General features: G+C 43.4%; 1 protein-coding gene and 1 long non-coding RNA gene across 2 annotated transcripts in view; both read left to right on the top strand.

Moving 5' to 3' along the window:
* LOC118940092 (uncharacterized) overlaps nt 1-22,602 on the top strand; it is a 52,486-nt gene that overhangs the window by 20,833 nt on the left and 9,051 nt on the right. Inside the window, exons 22-30 of the mRNA XM_090194598.1 lie at nt 1,380-1,709; nt 3,528-3,902; nt 4,014-4,235; nt 8,380-8,725; nt 13,919-14,052; nt 14,281-14,622; nt 14,729-14,950; nt 15,091-15,423; nt 16,094-16,357. Coding sequence (XP_090050724.1) covers nt 1,380-1,709; nt 3,528-3,902; nt 4,014-4,235; nt 8,380-8,725; nt 13,919-14,052; nt 14,281-14,622; nt 14,729-14,950; nt 15,091-15,423; nt 16,094-16,357 — 2,568 coding nt within the window. The remainder of the gene's footprint in view (nt 1-1,379; nt 1,710-3,527; nt 3,903-4,013; nt 4,236-8,379; nt 8,726-13,918; nt 14,053-14,280; nt 14,623-14,728; nt 14,951-15,090; nt 15,424-16,093; nt 16,358-22,602) is intronic.
* On the top strand, nt 16,738-19,188 carry LOC149978726 (uncharacterized). Its single transcript, XR_016485718.1, has 3 exons — nt 16,738-16,792; nt 16,886-17,121; nt 17,429-19,188. It is a non-coding gene; the product is annotated as an uncharacterized LOC149978726 (long non-coding RNA).

Below are 22,602 nucleotides of genomic sequence, written 5' to 3'. Positions count from 1 at the left end.
CCTCATAGAATTAACTCAAAATAATGTTTACGACCACAAATAAGAATAACTGTAGTGACCCTGCATTTATAAACGTGAATACCGACTTTGCCACTTCAGCCTGCTTTTGTGGCCTGATCGATGCCACGCAGGGCTACGGGCCAGAAGTTTGAGGGTTCCCGACCACCACAGACAAGCTCACCCTGCCTGTTCTATTACACTGCCATCATATACAAAATATATGCAACACATTTTCCACCAACAGGTTTCTGTGCCAATGCAGCACACAACCAATAAACAAAGCATACTGACTTCAGACACTTCAATGTCATGGTTTGTGTTTTCAACACCACAATACATAGACAATGTAAATCTGGACAAACAGAGAATACATCCCTCCCTACCTTGTAGTCTTACCCAGTATTGAAGGCTTGACAATCTCTGAATGTCATTCAACTTTTTGGTGTTTTGTAACTAATGTCTCTTTCTGTTCATCAAATGGCTGCTGATCAGTTTGGATTGACTGATTGATTTTATTTGTCTGTTAAAAGAATACATATATAAACAATATTATTTTAAGTGAACAGGATTGTTGTTTTAAAGGATTGCACAATAAAGTTGGTGACTTATTTCCATTGTGGTCCCTATGTTTTACATAAATACATTTACAATTATACTGAACAAAAATGTAAACGTAACGTGCAACAATTTCAACCATTTTACTGAGTTACAGTTCATATAAGGTAATCAGTCAGATGAAATACTGTATATTCATTAGGTCCTAATCTATGGATTTCACATGACTGGGCAGGGTCACAACCATTTTACTGAGTTACAGTTCATATAAGGTAATCAGTCAGATGAAATACTGTATATTCATTAGGTCCTAATCTATGGATTTCACATGACTGGGCAGGGTCACAACCATTTTACTGAGTTACAGTTCATATAAGGTAATCAGTCAGATTAAATACTGTATATTCATTAGGTCCTAATCTATGGATTTCACATGACTGGGCAGGGTCACAACCATGGGTGGGCTTGGGAGGGCATAGGACCACCCAATGGGGAGCCAGGCCCAGCCAATCAGACTGAGGTTTTCCCAACAAAAGGGCTTTATCACAGACAGAATTACTCCTCAGTTTCATCAGCTGTCTGGGTGGCTGTTCTCAGATGATCCTGCAGGTGAAGAAGCCGGATGTGGAAATCCTGGTCTGAATTTGAAAAAACACACAATCCTCCCCAAAACAAAAAATAAATAGATCCCTAATACATCACTGTAAAACTGTATACAATGTATATCAGTGTTGGTTTCATTTTATAATATGAGAACTGTTAGCATTTCTAGATAGAACTGAGAATATAATCTGTTGACCTCTTGTTATGTCACTGTGTTTCAGGTGTTCAGGGTCAGAGCTGCTACAGAGTGACTTACACCAAGAGGAGAATCTGTGTCTTGAAGGGGTCAACAGTGGACATATCCTGTACTGTTGGTTATTATTCCACCACATCATCATTCTGGTTTAGAAGTGATAAGTCGACCCCTGAAGACCTAACCACAGACCCAGGGTACGCAGGTCGTGTGGAGTACACTGGAACATACAGAGGTCCCTTCACCCTGAGAATCACAGATCTGAGAGAGGAGGACTCAGCTGGGTATCGCTTCACTTTTAAAACAGACAACTTTGACTGGGGTCATTGTTTCCCAGGAACAATTCTGTCTGTCACAGGTAATACTACCCTGTATGATACAACTGTAAATCATAATGAATTACAGGAGAAAATATATTAACCATCCTGTTAACACAGAGGTGTATGTGGTTTTATACATATTGTTTCAGGTCTGCAGGTGAAGGTGACTCCTGCTGCAGAGGGACAGAAGAGACTGACCTGTATCACCACCTGTACTCTGACTGACAACCCCACCTACACCTGGTACAAGAACGGACAACATCTAGATGAGAGCACCTCCCCCCAGTACAAATACTCAGTCTCCAATGACTATGAAGACAGTTACTCCTGTGCTGTAAAAGGCCATGAGGATCTCCACTCTCCTGCAGTGTGTGAGTGTTTATTTATTAAGGGACAGATTGAAATTTACTGGGGGACGGGACAGGACTGGTCTTCAAAGTTTAAAATATTTTCACGTGACCCTCCCCTTGTACTGTAAAATAAACGGAACACCCTCCCCCTCATAGAATTAACTCAAAATAATGTTTACGACCACAAATAAGAATAACTGTAGCGACCTGCATTTATAAACATGAATACCGACTTTGCCACTTCAGCCTGCTTTTGTGGCCTGATCGATGCCACGCAGGGCTACGGGCCAGAAGTTTGAGGGTTCCCGACCACCACAGACAAGCTCACCCTGCCTGTTCTATTACACTGCCATCATATACAAAATATATGCAACACATTTTCCACCAACAGGTTTCTGTGCCAATGCAGCACACAACCAATAAACAAAGCATACTGACTTCAGACACTTCAATGTCATGGTTTGTGTTTTCAACACCACAATAAATAGACAATGTAAATCTGGAAAAACAGAGAATACATCCCTCCCTACCTTGAAGTCTGACCCAGTATTGAAGGCTTGACAATCTCTGAATGTCATTCAACTTTTTGGTGTTTTGTAACTAATGTCTCTTTCCGTTCATCAAATGGCTGCTGATCAGTTTGGATTGACTGATTGATTTTATTTGTCAGTTAAAAGAATACATATATAAACAATATTATTTTAAGTAAACAGGATTGTTGTTTTAAAGGATTGCACAATAAAGTTGGGGACTTATTTCCATTGTGGTCCCTATGTTTTACATGAATACATTTACAATTATACTGAACAAAAATATAAACGCAACGTGCAACAATTTCAACCATTTTACTGAGTTACAGTTCATATAAGTGTAACGGATGTGAAACGGCTAGCTTAGTTAGCGGTGGTGCGCGCTAAATAGCGTTTCAATCGGGGACGTCACTTGCTCTGAGACCTTGAAGTAGTAGTTCCCCTTGCTCTGCAAGGGTCGTGGCTTTTGTGGAGCGATGGGTAACGATGCTTGTTGATGTGGGCAGAGGGTCTCTGGTTCGCGCCCGGGTATGGGCGAGGGGACGGTCTAAAGTTATACTGTTACATAAGGTAATCATTCAGATGAAATACTGTATATTCATTAGGTCCTAATCTATGGATTTCACATGACTGGGCAGGGTCACAACCATGGGTGGGCTTGGGAGGGCATAGGCCCACCCACTGGGGAGCCAGGCCCAGCCAATCAGACTGAGGTTTTCCCAACAAAAGGGCTTTATCACAGACAGAATTACTCCTCAGTTTCATCAGCTGTCTGGGTGGCTGTTCTCAGATGATCCCACAGGTGAAGAAGCCGGATGTGGAAATCCTGGGCTGAATGTAAAAAAACACACAATCCTCCCCAAAATAAAAACTAAATAGATCCCTAATACATCACTGTAAAACTGTATACAATGTATATCAGTGTTGGTTTCATTTTATAATATGAGAACTGTTAGCATTTCTAGATAGAACTGAGAATACAATCTAGTTGACCTCTTGTTATGTCACTGTGTTTCAGGTGTTCAGGGTCAGAGATGCAACAGAGTGACTTACACCAAGAGGAGAATCTGTGTCTTGAAGGGGTCAACAGTGGACATATCCTGTACTTATGTTGGTTATTATTCCACCACATCATCATTCTGGTTTAGAAGTGATAAGTCGACCCCTGAAGACCTAACCACAGACCCAGGGTATGCAGGTCGTGTGGAGTACACTGGAACATACAGAGGTCCCTTCACCCTGAGAATCACAGATCTGAGAGAGGAGGACTCAGCTGGGTATCGCTTCACTTTTAAAGCAGACAACTTTGACTGGGGTCATAGTTTCCCAGGAACAACTCTGTCTGTCACAGGTAATACTACCCTGTATGATACAACGGTAAATCATAATGAATTACAGGAGAAAATATATTAACCATCCTGTTAACACAGAGGTGTATGTGGTTTTATACATATTGTTTCAGGTCTGCAGGTGAAGGTGACTCCTGCTGCAGAGGGACAGAAGACACTGACCTGTATCACCACCTGTACTCTGACTGACAACCCCACCTACATCTGGTACAAGAACGGACAGCATCTAGATGAGAGCACCTCCCCCCAGTACAAAGACCCAGTCTCCAGTAACTATGAAGACAGCTACTCCTGTGCTGTAAAAGGCCATGAGGATCTCCACTCTCCTGCAGTTTGTGAGTGTTTATTTATTAAGGGGCAGATTGAAATTTACTGGGGGACGGGACAGGACTGGTCTTCAAAGTTTAAAATATTTTCACATGACCCTCCCCTTGTACTGTAAAATAAAATAATGTTTACGACCACAAATAAGAATAACTGTAGCAACCTGCATTTATAAACGTGAATTCCGACTGATCGATGCCACGCAGGGCTACGGGCCAGAAGTTTGAGGGTTCCCGACCACCACAGACAAGCTCACCCTGCCTGTTCTATTACACTGCCATCATATACAAAATATATGCAACACATTTTCCACCAACAGGTTTCTGTGCCAATGCAGCACACAACCAATAAACAAAGCATACTGACTTCAGACACTTCAATGTCATGGTTTGTGTTTTCAACACCACAATACATAGACAATGTAAATCTGGACAAACAGAGAATACATCCCTCCCTACTGTAATGGTTTTCTTCATCTGAACGAGAGGCGGACCAAAGCGCAGCGTGGTTATTTTGACTCATGTTTTAATAAATCACTTCACATTAACAAACTAACAAAAACAAGAAACGTGAAAACCCAAAACAGCCCTATCTGGTGCAAAACACAGAGACAGGAACAATCACCCACAAAAACAGTGAAACCCAGGCTACCTAAGTATGATTCTCAATCAGAGACAACTATTGACACCTGCCTCTGATTGAGAACCATACTAGGCCGAAACATAGAAATACCCAAATCATAGAAAAACAAACATAGACTGCACACCCCAACTCACGCCCTGACCATACTGAATAATGACAAAACAAAAGGAAATAAAGGTCAGAACGTGACAGTACCCCCCCCCCCCCCCCAAAGGTGCGGACTCCGGCCGCAAAACCTTGACCTATAGGGGAGGGTCTTGGTGGGTGTCTGTCCGCGGTGTCGGCTCTGGCGCGGGACGCAGACCCCACTTCATCATTGTCTTAGTCCGCCTTATTGTCCGCCTCCGTGGCTTTCTCACCATGGCCACCCTTCTCAATGACCCCACTGGACAGAGGGGCAGCTCGGGACAGAGGTGGGGCAGCTCGGGACAGAGGTGGGACGGCTGCTCGGGACAGAGGTGGGACGGCTGCTCGGGACAGAGGTGGGACGGCTGCTCGGGACAGAGGTGGGACGGCGGCCCCTGGCTGACTGGCGGCACTGGCGGCACCTGGCTGACTGGCGGCACTGGCGGCCCCTGGCTGACTGGCGGCACTGACGGCGCTGGGCAGACGGGCGGCACTGGCGGCCCCTGGCTGACTGGCGGCACTGGCGGCCCCTGGCTGACTGGCGGCCCCTGGCTGACTGGCGGCACTGGCGGCCCCTGGCTGACTGGCGGCACTGGCGGCCCCTGGCTGACTGGCGGCCCCTGGCTGACTGGCGGCACTGGCGGCCCCTGGCTGACCGGCGGCACTGGCGGCCCCTGGCTGACTGGCGGCACTGGCGGCCCCTGGCTGACTGGCGGCACTGGCGGCCCCTGGCTGACTGGCGGCACTGACGGCGCTGGGCAGACGGGCGGCACTGGCGGCGCTGGCGGCGCTGGGCAGACGGGCGGCACTGGCGGCGCTGGGCAGACGGGCGGCACTGGCGGCGCTGGGCAGACGGACGGCACTGGGCAGACGGGCGGCACTTGCGGCGCTGGGCAAACTGGTGGCTCAGGCGGCGCTGGAGAGGCGGGAGACTCCGGCAGCGCTGGAGAACATTTGAACATCTTGGCCATGTTCTGTTATAATCTCCACCCGGCACAGCCAGAAGAGGACTGGCCATCCCACATATACTCTCTCTAATTCTCTCTTTCTTTCTCTCTCTCGGAGGACCTGAGCCCTAGGACCATGCCCCAGGAATACCTGACATGATGACTCCTTGCTGTCCCCAGTCCACCTGACTGTGCTGCTGCTCCAGTTTCAACTGTTCTGCCTTATTATTATTCGACCATGCTGGTCATTTATGAACATTTGAACATCTTGACCATGTTTTGTTATAATCTCCACCCGGCACAGCCAGAAGAGGACTGGCCACCCCACATAGCCTGGTTCCTCTCTAGGTTTCTTCCTAGGTTTTGGCCTTTCTAGGGAGTTTTTCCTAGCCACCATGCTTCTACACCTGCATTGCTTGCTGTTTGGGGTTTTAGGCTGGGTTTCTGTACAGCACTTTGAGATATCAGCTGATGTACGAAGGGCTATATAAATACATTTGATTTGATTTGATTTGAGAGGAGGAAGGCTCTGGTAGTGCCGGAGAGGCGGGAGACTCCGGCAGCGCTGGAGAGGAGGGAGCCCCTGTAAGGATGGGCCGGAGAGACAGCCTGGTAGGGGGGCTGCCACCGGAGGGCTGGTGCGTGGAGGTGGTGACGAATAGACCGGGCCGTGCAGGCGCACTGGAGCTCTTGAGCACCGAGCCTGCCCAACCTTTCCCGGTTGAATGGTCCCGGTCGCCCTGCCAGTGCGGTGAGGTGGAATAGCCCGCACTGGGCTATGCAGGCGAACCGGTGACACCGTGCGCAAGGTTGGTGCCATGTAAGCCGGCCCAAGGAGACGCACTGGCGGCCAGATGCGTAGAGCCGGCTTCATGGCATTTGGCTCGACGCTCAATCTAGCCCGGCCGATACACGGAGCTGGAATATACCGCACCGGGCTATGCACCCGCACTGGGGACACCGTGACATAGCCATACTCCCTGTTAGCCCCCCCCCCATACATTTTTGGGGGCTTCCATCCGCTCTGCCGTGCTAGTTCCTCATAATGCCGCCTCTCTGCTTTTGCTGCCTCCAGCTCGGCCTTGGGGCGGCAATATTCTCCTGGCTCTGCCCAGGGTCCTTTCCCGTCTAGAATCTCCTCCCAAGTCCATTTCTCCAAGTAGTGCAGCCTCTCCCAGTGCTGCTGCTGCTGCTGCCTCTGTTGCTTCTCCTGCTGCTGCTTTTTCTGTTGCCCGTTACCACGCCGCTTGGTCCTGTTGTGGTGGGTGATTCTGTAATGGTTTTCTTCATCTGAACGAGAGGCGGACCAAAGCGCAGCGTGGTTATTTTGACTCATGTTTTAATAAATCACTTCACATTAACAAACTAACAAAAACAAGAAACGTGAAAACCCAAAACAGCCCTATCTGGTGCAAAACACAGAGACAGGAACAATCACCCACAAACACACAGTGAAACCCAGGCTACCTAAGTATGATTCTCAATCAGAGACAACTAATGACACCTGCCTCTGATTGAGAACCATACTAGGCCGAAACATAGAAATACCCAAATCATAGAAAAAAAAACATAGACTGCCCACCCCAACTCACGCCCTGACCATACTAAATAATGACAAAACAAAAGGAAATAAAGGTCAGAACGTGACACCTACCTTGTAGTCTGACCCAGTATTGAAGACTTGACAATCTCTGAATGTCATTCAACTTTTTGGTGTTTTGTAACAAATGTCTCTTTCCGTTCATCAAATGGCTGCTGCTCAGTTTGGATTGATTGACTGATTTTATTTGTCAGTTAAAGAAATACATATATAAACAATATTATTTTAAGTAAACAGGATTGTTGTTTTAAAGGATTGCACAATAAAGTTGGTGACTTATTTCCATTGTGGTCCCTATGTTTTACATAAATACATTTACAATTATACTGAACAAAAATATAAACGCAACGTGCAACAATTTCAACCATTTTACTGAGTTACAGTTCATATAAGGTAATCAGTCAGATGAAATACTGTATATTCATTAGGTCCTAATCTATGGATTTCACATGACTGGGCAGGGTCACAACCATAGGTGGGCTTGGGAGGGCATAGGCCCACCCACTGGGGAGCCAGGCCCAGCCAATCAGACTGAGGTTTTCCCAACAAAAGGGCTTTATCACAGACAGAATTACTCCTCAGTTTCATCAGCTGTCTGGGTGGCTGTTCTCAGATGATTCCGCAGGTGAAGAAGCCGGATGTGGAAATCCTGGGCTGAATGTAAAAAAACACACAATCCTCCCCAAAATAAAAACTAAATAGATCCCTAATACATCACTGTAAAACTGTATACAATGTATATCTGTGTTGGTTTCATTTTATAATATGAGAACTGTTAGCATTTCTAGATAGAACTGAGAATACAATCTGTTGACCTCTTGTTATGTCACTGTGTTTCAGGTGTTCAGGGTCAGAGCTGCAACAGAGTGACTTACATAGAGAGGAGAATCTGTGTCTTGAAGGGGTCAACAGTGTACATATACTGTACTTATGTTGGTTATTATTCCACCACATCATCATTCTGGTTTAGAAGTGATAAGTCGACCCCTGAAGACCTAACCACTGACCCAGGGTATGCAGGTCGTGTGAAGTACACTGGAACATACAGAGGTCCCTTCACCCTGAGAATCACAGATCTGAGAGAGGACGACTCAGCTGAGTATCGCTTCCCATTTAAAACAGACAACTTTGAATGGGGTCATAGTTTCCCAGGAACAACTCTGTCTGTCACAGGTATGATACAACTGTAAATCATATTACAGGATAAATAAATTACAGGATAAATATATGAACATATGATCTTTTTCCAAGATGGCATAGCAGTTCAGACGTCTTTTTTCCTCGTCTTGTCGTGTCCCGTATATATATATATATATTTACAACTTTTTTCACATACCTTTTTATATATATATTTTTTAATTTTCCATAAACTCATCTTCAAAACACTCTCCTGCAACCCGCCCCACCAATTTATATTCATAAAAAAAGTATTATTTACCTCAAATCTGTAATCCACCAAGAAGCTAGCCAGAGATTAGCACGAAGCTAGCCAGGAGCTAGCCAGAAGCTAGCCAGGAGCTAGCCAGAAGCTAGCCAGAAGCTAATCCAGAAGCTAGTTAGCTTCTTTACTGGCTAATCGTTAGTATTCAGCTAACCCCGGTTTGTGGTCATCAGCTATCCTTTAGCTCGAAAATCTATCGCCAGTTTTGTACGGCGCAGTGCGGCTCGGAACGGAACTTACCAGACCAATTTTTCTCTCCATGTCCCTGGATTTCAACCGCTAACTCTGGACATTCATACCTGGATCTCACAGCTATGCTAGCTGCTATCCGTGTGACTATCGGCTTTCGTCGATTCCGGAGCAAACATCAATTATTCCGGAGCTAGCCAGCTGAAGAGTTCCATCAATCACTCCTGGGCTACAATCACCTATCCGGACCCGCTTTACTGCCTACGCGGAGCCGCACCGGGCCTTCACAACTGGACTGCCGACGTTATCTACCCGAAGGAGTTATCTTGCTGGCTCCTCCGTTGCGACGTTACATGAACGCCCATCTGCGGCCCGCTAACCGTTAGCTGTCTTATCGGCTGCTATCTGAATAGACAATCGGACAATTTATTTATTTTTATTATTATTTTTAATCATTTTTCTTCTTGGGCCTCTATAACTATATCTATTGTTTTTTTTTTGTTGTTGTGTGATTTGGATTAATCCCCTCTACCAGACGGAACCCCACTAATCTATTGACGGAACGCAAGAGGTGGCTAATAACAGACCTCCATCCTATGCTAGCTTGCTACCGATGGCCTGGCCAGCTGTCTAAATCGCCGTGACCCCCAACCAACCTCTCTACTCACTGGACCCTTTTGATAACTCGACTAAGCATGCCTCTCCTTAATGTCAATATGCCTTGTCCATTGCTGTTCTGGTTAGTGTTTATTGGCTTATTTCACTGTAGAGCCTCTAGTCCTGCTCACTATACCTTATCCAACCTATTAGTTCCACCACCCACACATACAATGACATCTCCTGGTTTCAATGATGTTTCTAGAGACAATATCTCTCTCTTCATCACTCAATACCTAGGTTTACCTCCACTGTATTCACATCCTACCATACCTTTGTCTGTACATTATACCTTGATGCTATTTTATCGCCCCCAGAAACCTCCTTTTACTCTCTGTTCCAGACGTTCTAGACGACCAATTCTTATTGCTTTTAGCCGTACCCTTATTTTACTCCTCTGTTCCTCTGGCGATGTAGAGGTGAATCCAGGCCCTGCAGTGCCTAGCTCCACTCCTATTCCCCAGGCGCTCTCTTTTGACGACATCTGTAACCCTAATAGCCTTGGTTTCATGCATGTTGACATTAGAAGCCTCCTCCCTAAGTTTGTTCTATTCACTACTTTAGCACACTCTGCCAACCCGGATGTTCTAGCTGTGTCTGAATCCTGGCTTAGGAAGATCACCAAAAATTCTGACATTTTAATCCCAAACTACAACATTTTCAGACAAGATAGAACTGCCAAAGGGGGCGGTGTTTCAATCTACTGCAAAGATAGCCTGCAGAGTTCTGTCCTACTATCCAGGTCTGTACCCAAACAATTTGAACTTCTACTTTTAAAAATCCACCTCTCTAAAAACAAGTCTCTCACCGTTGCCGCCTGCTATAGACCACCCTCTGCCCCCAGCTGTGCTCTGGACACCATATGTGAGCTGATTGCCCCCCATCTATCTTCAGAGCTCGTACAGCTAGGCAACCTAAACTGGAACATGCTTAACACCCCAGCCATCCTACAATCTAAACTTGATGCTCTCAATCTCACACAAATTATCAATGAACCTACCAGGTACCTCCCCAAAGCCTTAAACACGGGCACCCTCATAGATATCATCCTAACCAACTTGCCCTCTAAACACACCTCTGCTGTCTTCAACCAAGATCTCAGCGATCACTGTCTCATTGCCTGCATCCGTAATGGGTCAGCGGTCAAACGACCTCCACTCATCACTGTCAAATGCTCCCTGAAACACTTCAGCGAGCAGGCCTTTCTAATCGACCTGGCAGGGGTATCCTGGAAGGATATTGATCTCATCCCGTCAGTAGAGGATGCCTGGATATTTTTTTTAAATGCCTTCCTAACCATCTTAAATAAACATGCCCCATTCAAGAAATTTAGAACCAGGAACAGATATAGCCCTTGGTTCTCCCCAGACCTGACTGCCTGCCCTTAACCAACAAAAAAACATCCTATGGCGTTCTGCATTAGCATCAAACAGCCCCCGTGATATGCAGCTGTTCAGGGAAGCTAGAAAGCATTATACACAGGCAGTTAGAAAAGCTAAGGCTAGCTTTTTCAAGCAGAAATTTGCTTCCTGCAACACTAACTCAAAAAAGTTCTGGGACACTGTAAAGTCCATGGAGAATAAGAACACCTCCTCCCAGCTGCCCACTGCACTGAAGATAGGAAACACTGTCACCACTGATAAATCCACCATAATTGAGAATTTCAATAAGCATTTTTCTACGGCTGGCCATGCTTTCCACCTGGCTACTCCTACCCCGGTCAACAGCACTGCACCCCCCACAGCAACTCGCCCAAGCCTTCCCCATTTCTCCTTCTCCCAAATCCATTCAGCTGATGTTCTGAAAGAGCTGCAAAATCTGGACCCCTACAAATCAGCAGGGCTAGACAATCTGGACCCTTTCTTTCTAAAATTATCTGTCGAAATTGTTGCCACCCCTATTACTAGCCTGTTCAACCTCTCTTTTGTGTCGTCTGAGATTCCCAAAGATTGGAAAGCAGCTGCGGTCATCCCCTCTTCAAAGGGGGGGGACACTCTTGACCCAAACTGCTACAGACCTATATCTATCCTACCATGCCTTTCTAAGGTCTTCGAAAGCCAAGTCAACAAACAGATTACCGACCATTTCGAATCTCACCATACCTTCTCTGCTATGCAATCTGGTTTCAGAGCTGGTCATGGGTTCACCTCAGCCACGCTCAAGGTCCTAAACGATATCTTAACCGCCATCGATAAGAAACATTACTGTGCAGCCGTATTCATTGATCTGGCCAAGGCTTTCGACTCTGTCAATCACCACATCCTCATCGGCAGACTCGACAGCCTTGGTTTCTCAAATGATTGCCTCGCCTGGTTCACCAACTACTTCTCTGATAGAGTTCAGTGTGTCAAATTGGAGGGTCTGCTGTCCGGACCTCTGGCAGTCTCTATGGGGGTGCCACAGGGTTCAATTATTGGACCGACTCTCTTCTCTATATACATCAATGAGGTCACTCTTGCTGCTGGTGAGTCTCTGATCCACCTCTACGCAGACGACACCATTCTGTATACTTCTGGCCCTTCTTTGGACACTGTGTTAACAACCCTCCAGGCAAGCTTCAATGCCATACAACTCTCCTTCCGTGGCCTCCAATTGCTCTTAAATACAAGTAAAACTAAATGCATGCTCTTCAACCGATCGCTACCTGCACCTGCCCGCCTGTCCAACATCACTACTCTGGACAGCTCTGACTTAGAATACGTGGACAAAAACAAATACTTAGGTGTCTGGTTAGACTCTAAACTCTCCTTCCAGACCCATATCAAACATCTCCAATCCAAAGTTAAATCTAGAATTGGCTTCCTATTTCGCAACAAAGCATCCTTCATGCACTCATGCTGCCAAACATACCCTTGTAAAACTGACCATCCTACCAATCCTACCAATCCTCGACTTTGGCGATGTCATTTACAAAATAGCCTCCAATACCCTACTCAACAAATTGGATGCAGTCTATCACAGTGCAATCCGTTTTTTCACCAAAGCCCCATATACTACCCACCATTGTGACCTGTACGCTCTCGTTGGCTGGCCCTCGCTTCATACTCGTTGCCAAACCCACTGGCTCCATGTCATCTACAAGACCCTGCTAGGTAAAGTCCCCCCTTATCTCAGCTCACTGGTCACCATAGCATCTCCCACTTGTAGCACACGCTCCAGCAGGTATATCTCTCTAGTCACCCCCAAAACCAATTCTTTCTTTGGCCGCCTCTCCTTCCAGTTCTCTGCTGCCAATGACTGGAAAGAACTAAAAAATCTCTGAAACTGGAAACACTTATCTCCCTCACTAGCGTTAAGCACCAACTGTCAGAGCAGCTCACAGATTACTGCACCTGTACATAGCCCACCTATAATTTAGCCCAAACAACTACCCTCTTTCCCTACTGTATTTCATTTATTTATTTATTTTGCTCCTTTGCACCCCATTATTTTTATTTCTACTTTGCACATTCTTCCATTGCAAATCTACCATTCCAGTGTTTTACTTGCTATATTGTATTTACTTTGCCACCATGGCTTTTTTTTTATCTTTACCTCCCTTATCTCACCTCATTTGCTCACATCGTATATAGACTTGTTTATACTGTATTATGTAGACTTGTTTTACTCCATGTGTAACTCTGTGTCGTTGTATGTGTCGAACTGCTTTGCTTTATCTTGGCCAGGTCGCAATTGTAAATGAGAACTTGTTCTCAACTTGCCTACCTGGTTAAATAAAGGTGAAATAAAAATAAATAAATAAATTGACCATCCTATTAACACAGAGGTGTATGTGGTTTTATACATATTGTTTCAGGTCTGCAGGTGAAGGTGACTCCTGCTGCAGAGGGACAGAAGAAACTGACCTGTAGCACCACCTGTACTCTGACTGACAACCCCACCTACATCTGGTACAATTTATTTTTATTTTTTTTTATTTTACCTTTATTTAACCAGGCAAGTCAGTTAAGAACAAATTCTTATTTTCAATGACGGCCTGGGAACAGTGGGTTAACTGCCTGTTCAGGGGCAGAACGACAGATTTGTACCTTGTCAGCTCGGGGGTTTGAACTCGCAACCTTCCGGTTACTAGTCCAACGCTCTAACCACTAGGCTACGCTGCCGCCCCAAGAACGGACAACATCTAGATGAGCCCACCTCCCGGCAATACTCTGTCAATAGTTATTATTCAGACAGCTACTCCTGTGCTGTAAAAGGCCATGAGAATCTCCACTCTCCTGCAGTGTGTGAGTCTGAAATAAACTAGTATTTTATGTAGTATCATTTGGAACAAATAAGAATGGTTTTACTTTCTCTGTCAATATTCTTAACTAGATATATTGGAATGATAAACAGTTTTATAGATGTATGTCAATATATATATTGTTTATTATTCTAAATGAACCTGTCCAATACATCTATAACATTGAGTCTCATTATGGTTTCAGGAATTGATCAGTTGCATTTTGTTTCAGGTGTTGTGGGTGAGAGCTGTATGAATGTGACTTACACCCATCAGAGTATCTGTGCTTTGAAAGGGTCAACAGTGGACATATCGTGTTTTTACACACATCCCAGTTGGCAAAACGTCACAGAAGTGTCCTGGTTCAACAAATGGGAGTCTGGTGTCACTAAAGACCTGAGCCTGAACCCAGAGTATGCAGATCGTGTGGAATACCATCAACAAACAGACAAGGACTCCACCCTGAGAATCACAGACCTGAGAGAAAGTGACTCAACTGAGTACAAGTTCAGATTTACAACTGATGAGGCAAGATGGGGGTACAGCTTCCCTGGAACAACTCTGTCTGTCACAGGTAACACTGCATACCACATTATACAGTTTTGAAGAGTCATGATGTTAATAATTAACTCAAACCAATTCTGAACCATGTACTCTTTTTTTGTTCTCCTTTAATTCAGGTTTTCAGGTGGAGGTGACTCCTAAATGGAGTTCACAGTCGAAGACACTGTCCTGTATCACCACCTGTACTCTGAGTAACCCCAACCCCATCTACATCTGGTACAAGAACGGAGAACATCTAGATGAGAGCACCTCCCACCAGTACAACGTCTCCAGTAACTATGACGATAGTTACTCCTGTGCTGTAAAAGGCCATGAGGATCTCCACTCTCCTGCAGTGTGTGAGTGTTTCTTTAATGAACAATACTGTTTAACCTAAATGTGTGTTGGTTTCACTTTGAGAACTTGAGAACTTTTAGCATTTCTAGAAATAACTGAGAATACAATCCAATTGACCTCTTGTTATGTCACTGGGTTTCAGGTGTTGATGGTCAGAGCTGCAACAGAGTGACTTACACCAAGAGGAGAATCTGTGTCTTGAAGGGGTCAACAGTGGACATATCCTGTACTTATGTTGGTTATTATTCCACCACATCATCATTCTGGTTTAGAAGTGATAAGTCGACCCCTGAAGACCTAACCAGAGACCCAGGGTATGTAGGTCGTGTGGAGTACACTGGAACATACAGAGGTCCCTTCACCCTGAGAATCACAGATCTGAGAGAGGAGGACTCAGCTGAGTATCGCTTCACTTTTAAAACAAACAACATTGAATGGGGTCATAGTTTCCCAGGAACAACTCTGACTGTCACAGGTATGATACAACTGTAAATCATAATGAATTACAGGAGAAATATATTAACCATCCTGTTAACACAGAGGTGTATGTGGTTTTATACATATTGTTTCAGGTCTGCAGGTGAAGGTGACTCCTGCTGCAGAGGGACAGAAGACACTGACCTGTATCACCACCTGTACTCTGACTGACAACCCCACCTACATCTGGTACAAGAACGGACAACGTCTAGATGAGCCCACTTCCCAACAATACTCTAGTAATACCCTAGTAGTGTTTGGTCATTCTGAGGACAGTTACTCCTGTGCTGTAGAACACCATGAGGACCACCACTCTCCTGCAGTGTGTAAGTATGAATTAAACTACTATTCTACTTAGAAAGCATCAAAAACGTTATATCAATGAGAAGAGTATTACTGATTTATCTATACATATTCATCATTACATAGAAATTACAGACAATGTCATAGATGTATGCATGTCTATAGTTAGAATGTTCAGTACATCAGACACTTGAAGAATAGTTTAGTAGACACTAAAGTCCTAAAGTTTATTATTATTGTTCATGTTTTGTGTAAGTGATAGTTTTAGATAGTCCTCTGACTTTAGATATGATTTATTTTTGACATGATGTCATTTGAGGTAGTATACTACTGTCCTACCCCTCTGACAAATTCTCCTTTACCAGATGGCCCAAAGAACACCTCAGTGTCAGTCAGTCCCTCTGGTGAAATAGTGGAGGGCAGTTCAGTGACTCTGACCTGCAGCAGTGATGCCAACCCACCTGTGGACAAATACACCTGGTACAAGAAGAACGTAACCTCACCAAAAGCATCAGGACAGAGTTACAACATCACTAACATCATCTCTGAGGACAGAGGAGAATATTACTGTGAGGCCCAGAATAGAAAAGGATCTATGAACTCTACAGCTCTGATGATCATTGTAGCAGGTAAAGTTACATCTCAATACAAACCAACATGTTTCAATCTAATGTTAATCATGATGTTTTGGCTTATTACACCTTAGGTTATAACTATACATTGGGTTATAAGATCCCTTAACAAGTATTATAGTTTATTTTTAGTTTATTATATAATGCCATGTACTCATATCATCCATATTTTATTATAGGGAAACAAACCTCAGTTCTGACTGCAGCTGTAGGAATCATAGTGGTTGTTCTGGTTCTCATCCTCTGTCTCTCTGGACTCATGTGGTTCAGGTGAGTGAAAATGCATATTATCATGTTGTTCATTATTTAAATGTAGCCCTCTGATTTATTGTTAACTTCATTTATGACGTAATGTATTTATTAATTAATGTTCAAAACAGGAAGAAGGCCTCCAAACCCACCAACACAAGAGACACAGCAGACGTTGGACAGGTGAGTCTGTTGGAATCAGAAGGAGACTGTGATGACTGTATTCTTTGTGGAACATTTCCACTCCTCATGCTGTGTGTTCTCTCTCTCCATCAGGGAGACTCTAGTCCAGTGTATGACAACGTCTCAAGCATGGCAATGAAATCTACTGCAGCACAGACAGCAGCCACAGACGACCAGGATGATGTTCACTACGCCAGCGTCCACTTCTCTCGTCCCATAAACCAGGAAGTGCCTCTGTACTCCACCGTCCAAGTGCCTCAACCCCAGAAAGAGGATGAGGATGTCCAATACGCTGCTGTGAAATTCAACCTCCCCACTGCTGCCACCTGGTGAGCATATTCTGCATTAAGGTCATTCATATGCTGCTGTTTATTGTAGGTGATGTCATCAATAAGCAAAACAGTTGATCCTTAGTGAACACTATGAAGCCAAACTATGAACCCAACAATGGACATCTCAGGACATTTACTATGACATGTCTATAATGAGGGAGTGACGTGATGATGGTTTTGAGGAACTGTTCTTCTGTTCCAAATGGCACCCTATTCCCTATTTAGTGCACTACTTTAGACAGAGCCCTATAGGGTTTTACCATTTGGGACACTGTCTTTGTTTCATTTTTGTTTCTCTCTTCAGACCCGCAGCAGCACAAGCAGCTGAAGAGGACTCCTCTGTTCTCTACAGTACAGTCAACAAACCCTGAACTAAGAAGACCCAAACACAACAAACCCAGAACCAAGAAGAGCTGAACACAACAAACCCAGAACCAAGAAGACCTGAACACAACAAACCCAGAACCAAGAAGACCTGAACACAACAAACCCAGAACCAAGAATTCCTAAACACAACAAACTCAAAACCAAGAAGACCTGAACAGAACAAACCCAGAACCAAGAAGACCTGAACACAACAATCCCAGAACCAAGAAGACCTGAACAGAACAAACCCAGAACCAAGAAGACCTGAGCACAACAATCCCAGAACCAAGAAGACCTGAACAGAACAAACCCAGAACCAATAAGACCTGAACACAACAAACCCAGAAAGAAGAAGACCTGAACAGAAGAAGTTTGACAAAAACCTTGTGTATCTGGACCTGTATGTCTAAACTAAGTGATATAATGCCTGTGGAGGTGTGGAATATTGACCATTAAAAACTGGGTGGTTTGAGCAGTGAATGCTGATTGGCTGACAGGCGTGGTATACCAGACCGTATACCATGGGTATTAACATTTGTATTTACTGGTCTAAGGACATTGGTAACCAGTTTAAAATAAGGCACCTCTATGTTTGTGGTACGTGTGGGTTGTGGTACGTGGTACGTGGCCAATATACCATGGCTAAGGGCTGCATCCAAGCACTCCGAGTTGCATTGTGCATAAGAACAGCCCTTAGCGGTAGTATATTGGCCATATACCACACCTCCTCAGGCCTTATTGCTTAACTTCATAATGGCAACAAGGCACTTCAGGGGTTTGTGTTATATGACCAACATACTGTTCCACGGCTTATTTTAAACTGGTTAACAACATAAATAGAACAGTAAACAAGTATTTTAACGTCATACCCGTGGTATATTGTCTGATATACAGTATAGACTTCTGAAATGCTGTTTCAGCCAATCAGCATCCAGGACCAAAACTACCCAGTTTATAATAGTATTTAATAATATATGCCATTCTATTTAAGAATGATGGAGGCCACTATGTTCTTGGACCTTCAAAAATACAGAAATGTTTTGGTACCTTTCCCCAGATCTGTGCCTCAGCACAATCCTGTCTCAGAGTTCTAGAGACAAATCCTTCGACCTTAATGATTTTTGCTCTGACATGCACTGTCAACTGTGGGACCTTATAGACAGGTGTGTGCCTTTCCAAATCATGTCCAATTAATTGAATTTACTACAGGTGGACTCCAATCAAGTTGTAGAAACATCTCAAGGATGATCAATGGAAACAGGATGCAGCTGAGTTCCATTTCGAGTCTCAAAGCAAAAGGTCTGAATACTTATCTAAATAAGATATTTCTCTTTTTTAGTTTTAAAATATTTGCAAACCTTTCTAAAAACCTGTTTTTGTTTTGTCATTATGGGGATAGTGTGGTATATTTTTATTTAATCTATTTTAGAATAAGGCTGTAACGTAACAAAATGTGAAAAAAGTCAAAGGGTCTGAATACTTTCCCAATGCATTGAATATAATTATATATTTATTTATGTTATGTTTCTGAAACAATCATCAAACTTGTGAGACTTTTGCCTCAACGTTCAGGAAAGAGTTCTGATTGATGCAACGTTTCTTAATGCTTTTATCAAATCTTTTTTTTTTGTAAACTGTGTTGTGACTTTTTTGTAAAACTTTTGTAAACTTTTAAGAATAAAATTCATTGTCATTGTTTTTACCTTGTTATAACAGTATCTTCAGTGGAGAGAAAATGGAACGCTTTCAAAATCACACCTCTTGTACTTTATAGTACATACAGTAACTACAAATAAGAGATTTGGGCAATAGTGGTTTATTAATCTTCGTCATCATCATCATCATGTCTGTACAAAATATATACAGACACTTTCAGAAGGAGCGATGTCCAGCACCTAGACACACAACCAGTTACATTAAATATTATTCATTGTCATTTCTAAAACACACAGACACAATATGACATAACATGGATGTTTGGAGTGTGGAGGGTAATTCAGTCAGAGAGGGCATTCCATTCTGGAACACTGAGAGATGGAACATTCTGGAATGTTCGATGATTGATAATAATACATCTCACAGAATAGATTACATCATTGTTCAGTGAGAATGTGATGTCATATAGAATGAGTGCTCTGGTCTACAACATGGCGTGGCTCTTGACCCCCTAACTGTTGACTGACCTTCCCAGGTACGTTCTCTCTCTTTGGGGACAGAGAGAGCCTATGAGTGGAGGGGAGAGTGGAGATCCCATGGAGAGATACCTTTTACGCCCCTGACAGCACCACTGAGTGTTTTTGGGATAGAGCTTGGGTAGGGGCAGTGGGGGTAAATATGTGTGTCCCTTCTGTTAGGCCACACCCACAGGAAGTGTCACTAAATGACGTTGTTGAACAGATGCATGGACCCTTACAAAGGATAAGAAGCAGTTGGAGAGAAGGTTTAACAGAATAACAGAAGCAGGTCCTGTTGCGACTCTAGAGGCAGTATTTTCATTTTTGGGAAAAAAACGTTCCCGTTTTAAACGGGATATTTTGTCAGGACAAGATGCTAGAATATGCATATAACTGAGAGCTTTGGATAGAAAACACTCTAACGTTTCCAAAACGGTAAAGAGATTGTCTGTGAGTATAACAGAACTGATGTTGCAGGCGAAAGCCTGAGAAAAATCCAATCCGGAAGTGCCCCATATTTTGAAAGCGCTGCGTTCCAATGCGTCCCTATTGAGCTGTGAATGTGCTATCAACCAGCTTACGCTTTCTCCGTATTCCCCAAGGTGTCTACAGCATTGTGACGTAGTTTTACGCATTTATGTTGAAGAATAGCCGTAGCCTACATTGTGTAAGTGGTCACCTGATGGCTCCCAGGGTGACTCTCGAGTAAAATACAGAGGTAGCCATTATTCCAATCGGTCCTACTGAAAAACGAATTGTCCCGACGGATATATTATCGAATAGATATTTGAAAAACACCTTGAGGATTGATTATAAACAACGTTTGCCATGTTTCTGTCGATATTATGGAGCTAATTTGGAATATTTTTCGCCGTTTTCGTGACGGGCAATTTCTCAGCCAAACGTGAAGAACAAACGGAGCTATTTCGCCTACAAAAAAAATATTTTGGGAAAAAATGAACTTTGGCTATCTACCTGGGAGTCTCGTGAGTGAAAACATCCGAAGTTCATCAAAGGTAAACGATTTAATTTGATTGCTTTTCTGATTTTCGTGACAAGGTTGCCTGCTGCTAGCAGGGCATAATGCTATGCTAGTCTATCAATAAACTTACACAAATGCTTCTCTAGCTTTGGCTGTAAAGGATATTTTGAAAATCTGAGATGACAGGGTGATTAACAAAAGGCAGAGCTGTGTTCCAATATATTTCACTTGTGATTTTCATGAATAGGAATATTTTCTAGGAAGATTTATGTCCGTTGTGTTATGCTAATTAGTGTCAGGCAATGATTACGCTCCCAGACCCGGGATGGGGAGTCACAAGAAGTAGTAACTGTCCAATGAAAATCTCACTTTAAAACCTGATATTAAAGTACATTTTTGACACTACATACTGTATGTATACACACATTAAAATATCCTGTTATCCATACATAGTCTAATGTAGCCTGTTATCCATATATAGTCTAATATAGTCTGTTACCCATATATAGTCTAATGTAGCCTGTTATCCATATATAGTCTAATGTAGCCTGTTATCCATATATAGTCTAATGTAGCCTGTTATCCATATATAGTCTAATGTAGCCTGATATCCATATATAGTCTAATGTAACATGTTATCCATGTTCAGTCAAAAAATGATTTACTTTTATCCCCCAGTTTCGTGCCCTCCAATTGGCAGTTACAGTCTTGTCTCATCGCTGATTTTACACATGATGGCGCCTTTGAACCAGGTGGCCAATGAGTGGCTAGTCTGTAGGCTCGTCAGACCTGCTACATTACTGTCAGGAGATAAACTGTCATAGAAAAAAAAACACTCATCACTCAGACACAAATACAGTAGGACACACAGACTAGGTTATATGGATGTCAGGGTTCACTTTGAGTCCGTTGTTCTGAAGATCAGTGAGCTGAAGACATCTATTTCACACAAGAACACAGTGGATATACAGAGCAGCTTGCCTTGGCCCGGGCATAATGACAGCTCACTGTTGTCTGTTGTTTCTAGCTAGCTAATGTTGATAGCTAAATGACAGGTAACTAACTAGCTCGCAAGCTAACTATGGGGTCTTGCTGTAATTAAGTGGCAGCGCATCATATTGTTCACAATCCAGTACATTCAGAGTAGCTGTGTGATGCACAAAAATGGTTGTTTATCGCTGAATAACATTGACATTTTCTACCTTGTATTTTGTATATTTTCATCAGACTAGTAGTAACATATGAAGCCTGGAGGCTGCAGTAATGTTGAGATGTCAGTAGGGAGAGCTCTAGTCTAGAACACTGGAACCAAAGATACTCCCCTTTCATCTGTTCTGGAACCTTCAGTACCAGCTGATGAGGAGTGATGGGAATGGGTCACATTATGTCTCTTGTAAAACATGTAGGTCCACTCCTCAAATAAAGAAATGTAACTACAGTATTCTGACTTTAGACCATTTTCTATTTAGATACAGTAACATCCCTTATGTGACATGCTGTTCCTGCATGTTAATGCCCTGACTAGGCTACTTTAAAATGTATCAACCACAGAACTCACACATAGGCTATGCCTGCTTCTACTAACACTTGTTTCCACGCAGTTACAGTAAGTTGACTGACTGTTCAAGACCTCTCCTCTTCACTTCACTCTGTAAGTACACTTGACAATAACTTGAAATATAGTTTTAGTTTTTATGTTTTTAGCCAAACATCAAATGACTTCCTGTATCTTTGTACTTGTTGATTTATTTTGAACTGTGTTTTGGTTGTTACATCAGGGCCTGTGTTCATAAAGTGTCTCAGATGGTCCATATAATTATGATCTAAAAGGCTAAACTGATCCCAGATCAGCTCTCCTACTCTGATACACTTTGTGAATACTGACCCTGGACTGTGGTTTCATGTGTTTAGTTTAGATCAGTTTATTCATTTACATGTTTAAAACATGATCAGTAG

Source organism: Oncorhynchus mykiss, chromosome 13 (assembly GCF_057628025.1).
Source record: "Oncorhynchus mykiss isolate SJ-2025 chromosome 13, ASM5762802v1, whole genome shotgun sequence".
In the NCBI taxonomy this organism is placed as follows: domain Eukaryota; kingdom Metazoa; phylum Chordata; class Actinopteri; order Salmoniformes; family Salmonidae; genus Oncorhynchus; species Oncorhynchus mykiss.
Note: the sequence above shows the minus strand (reverse complement) of the source record. Positions and strands in the feature narration are given on the sequence as shown.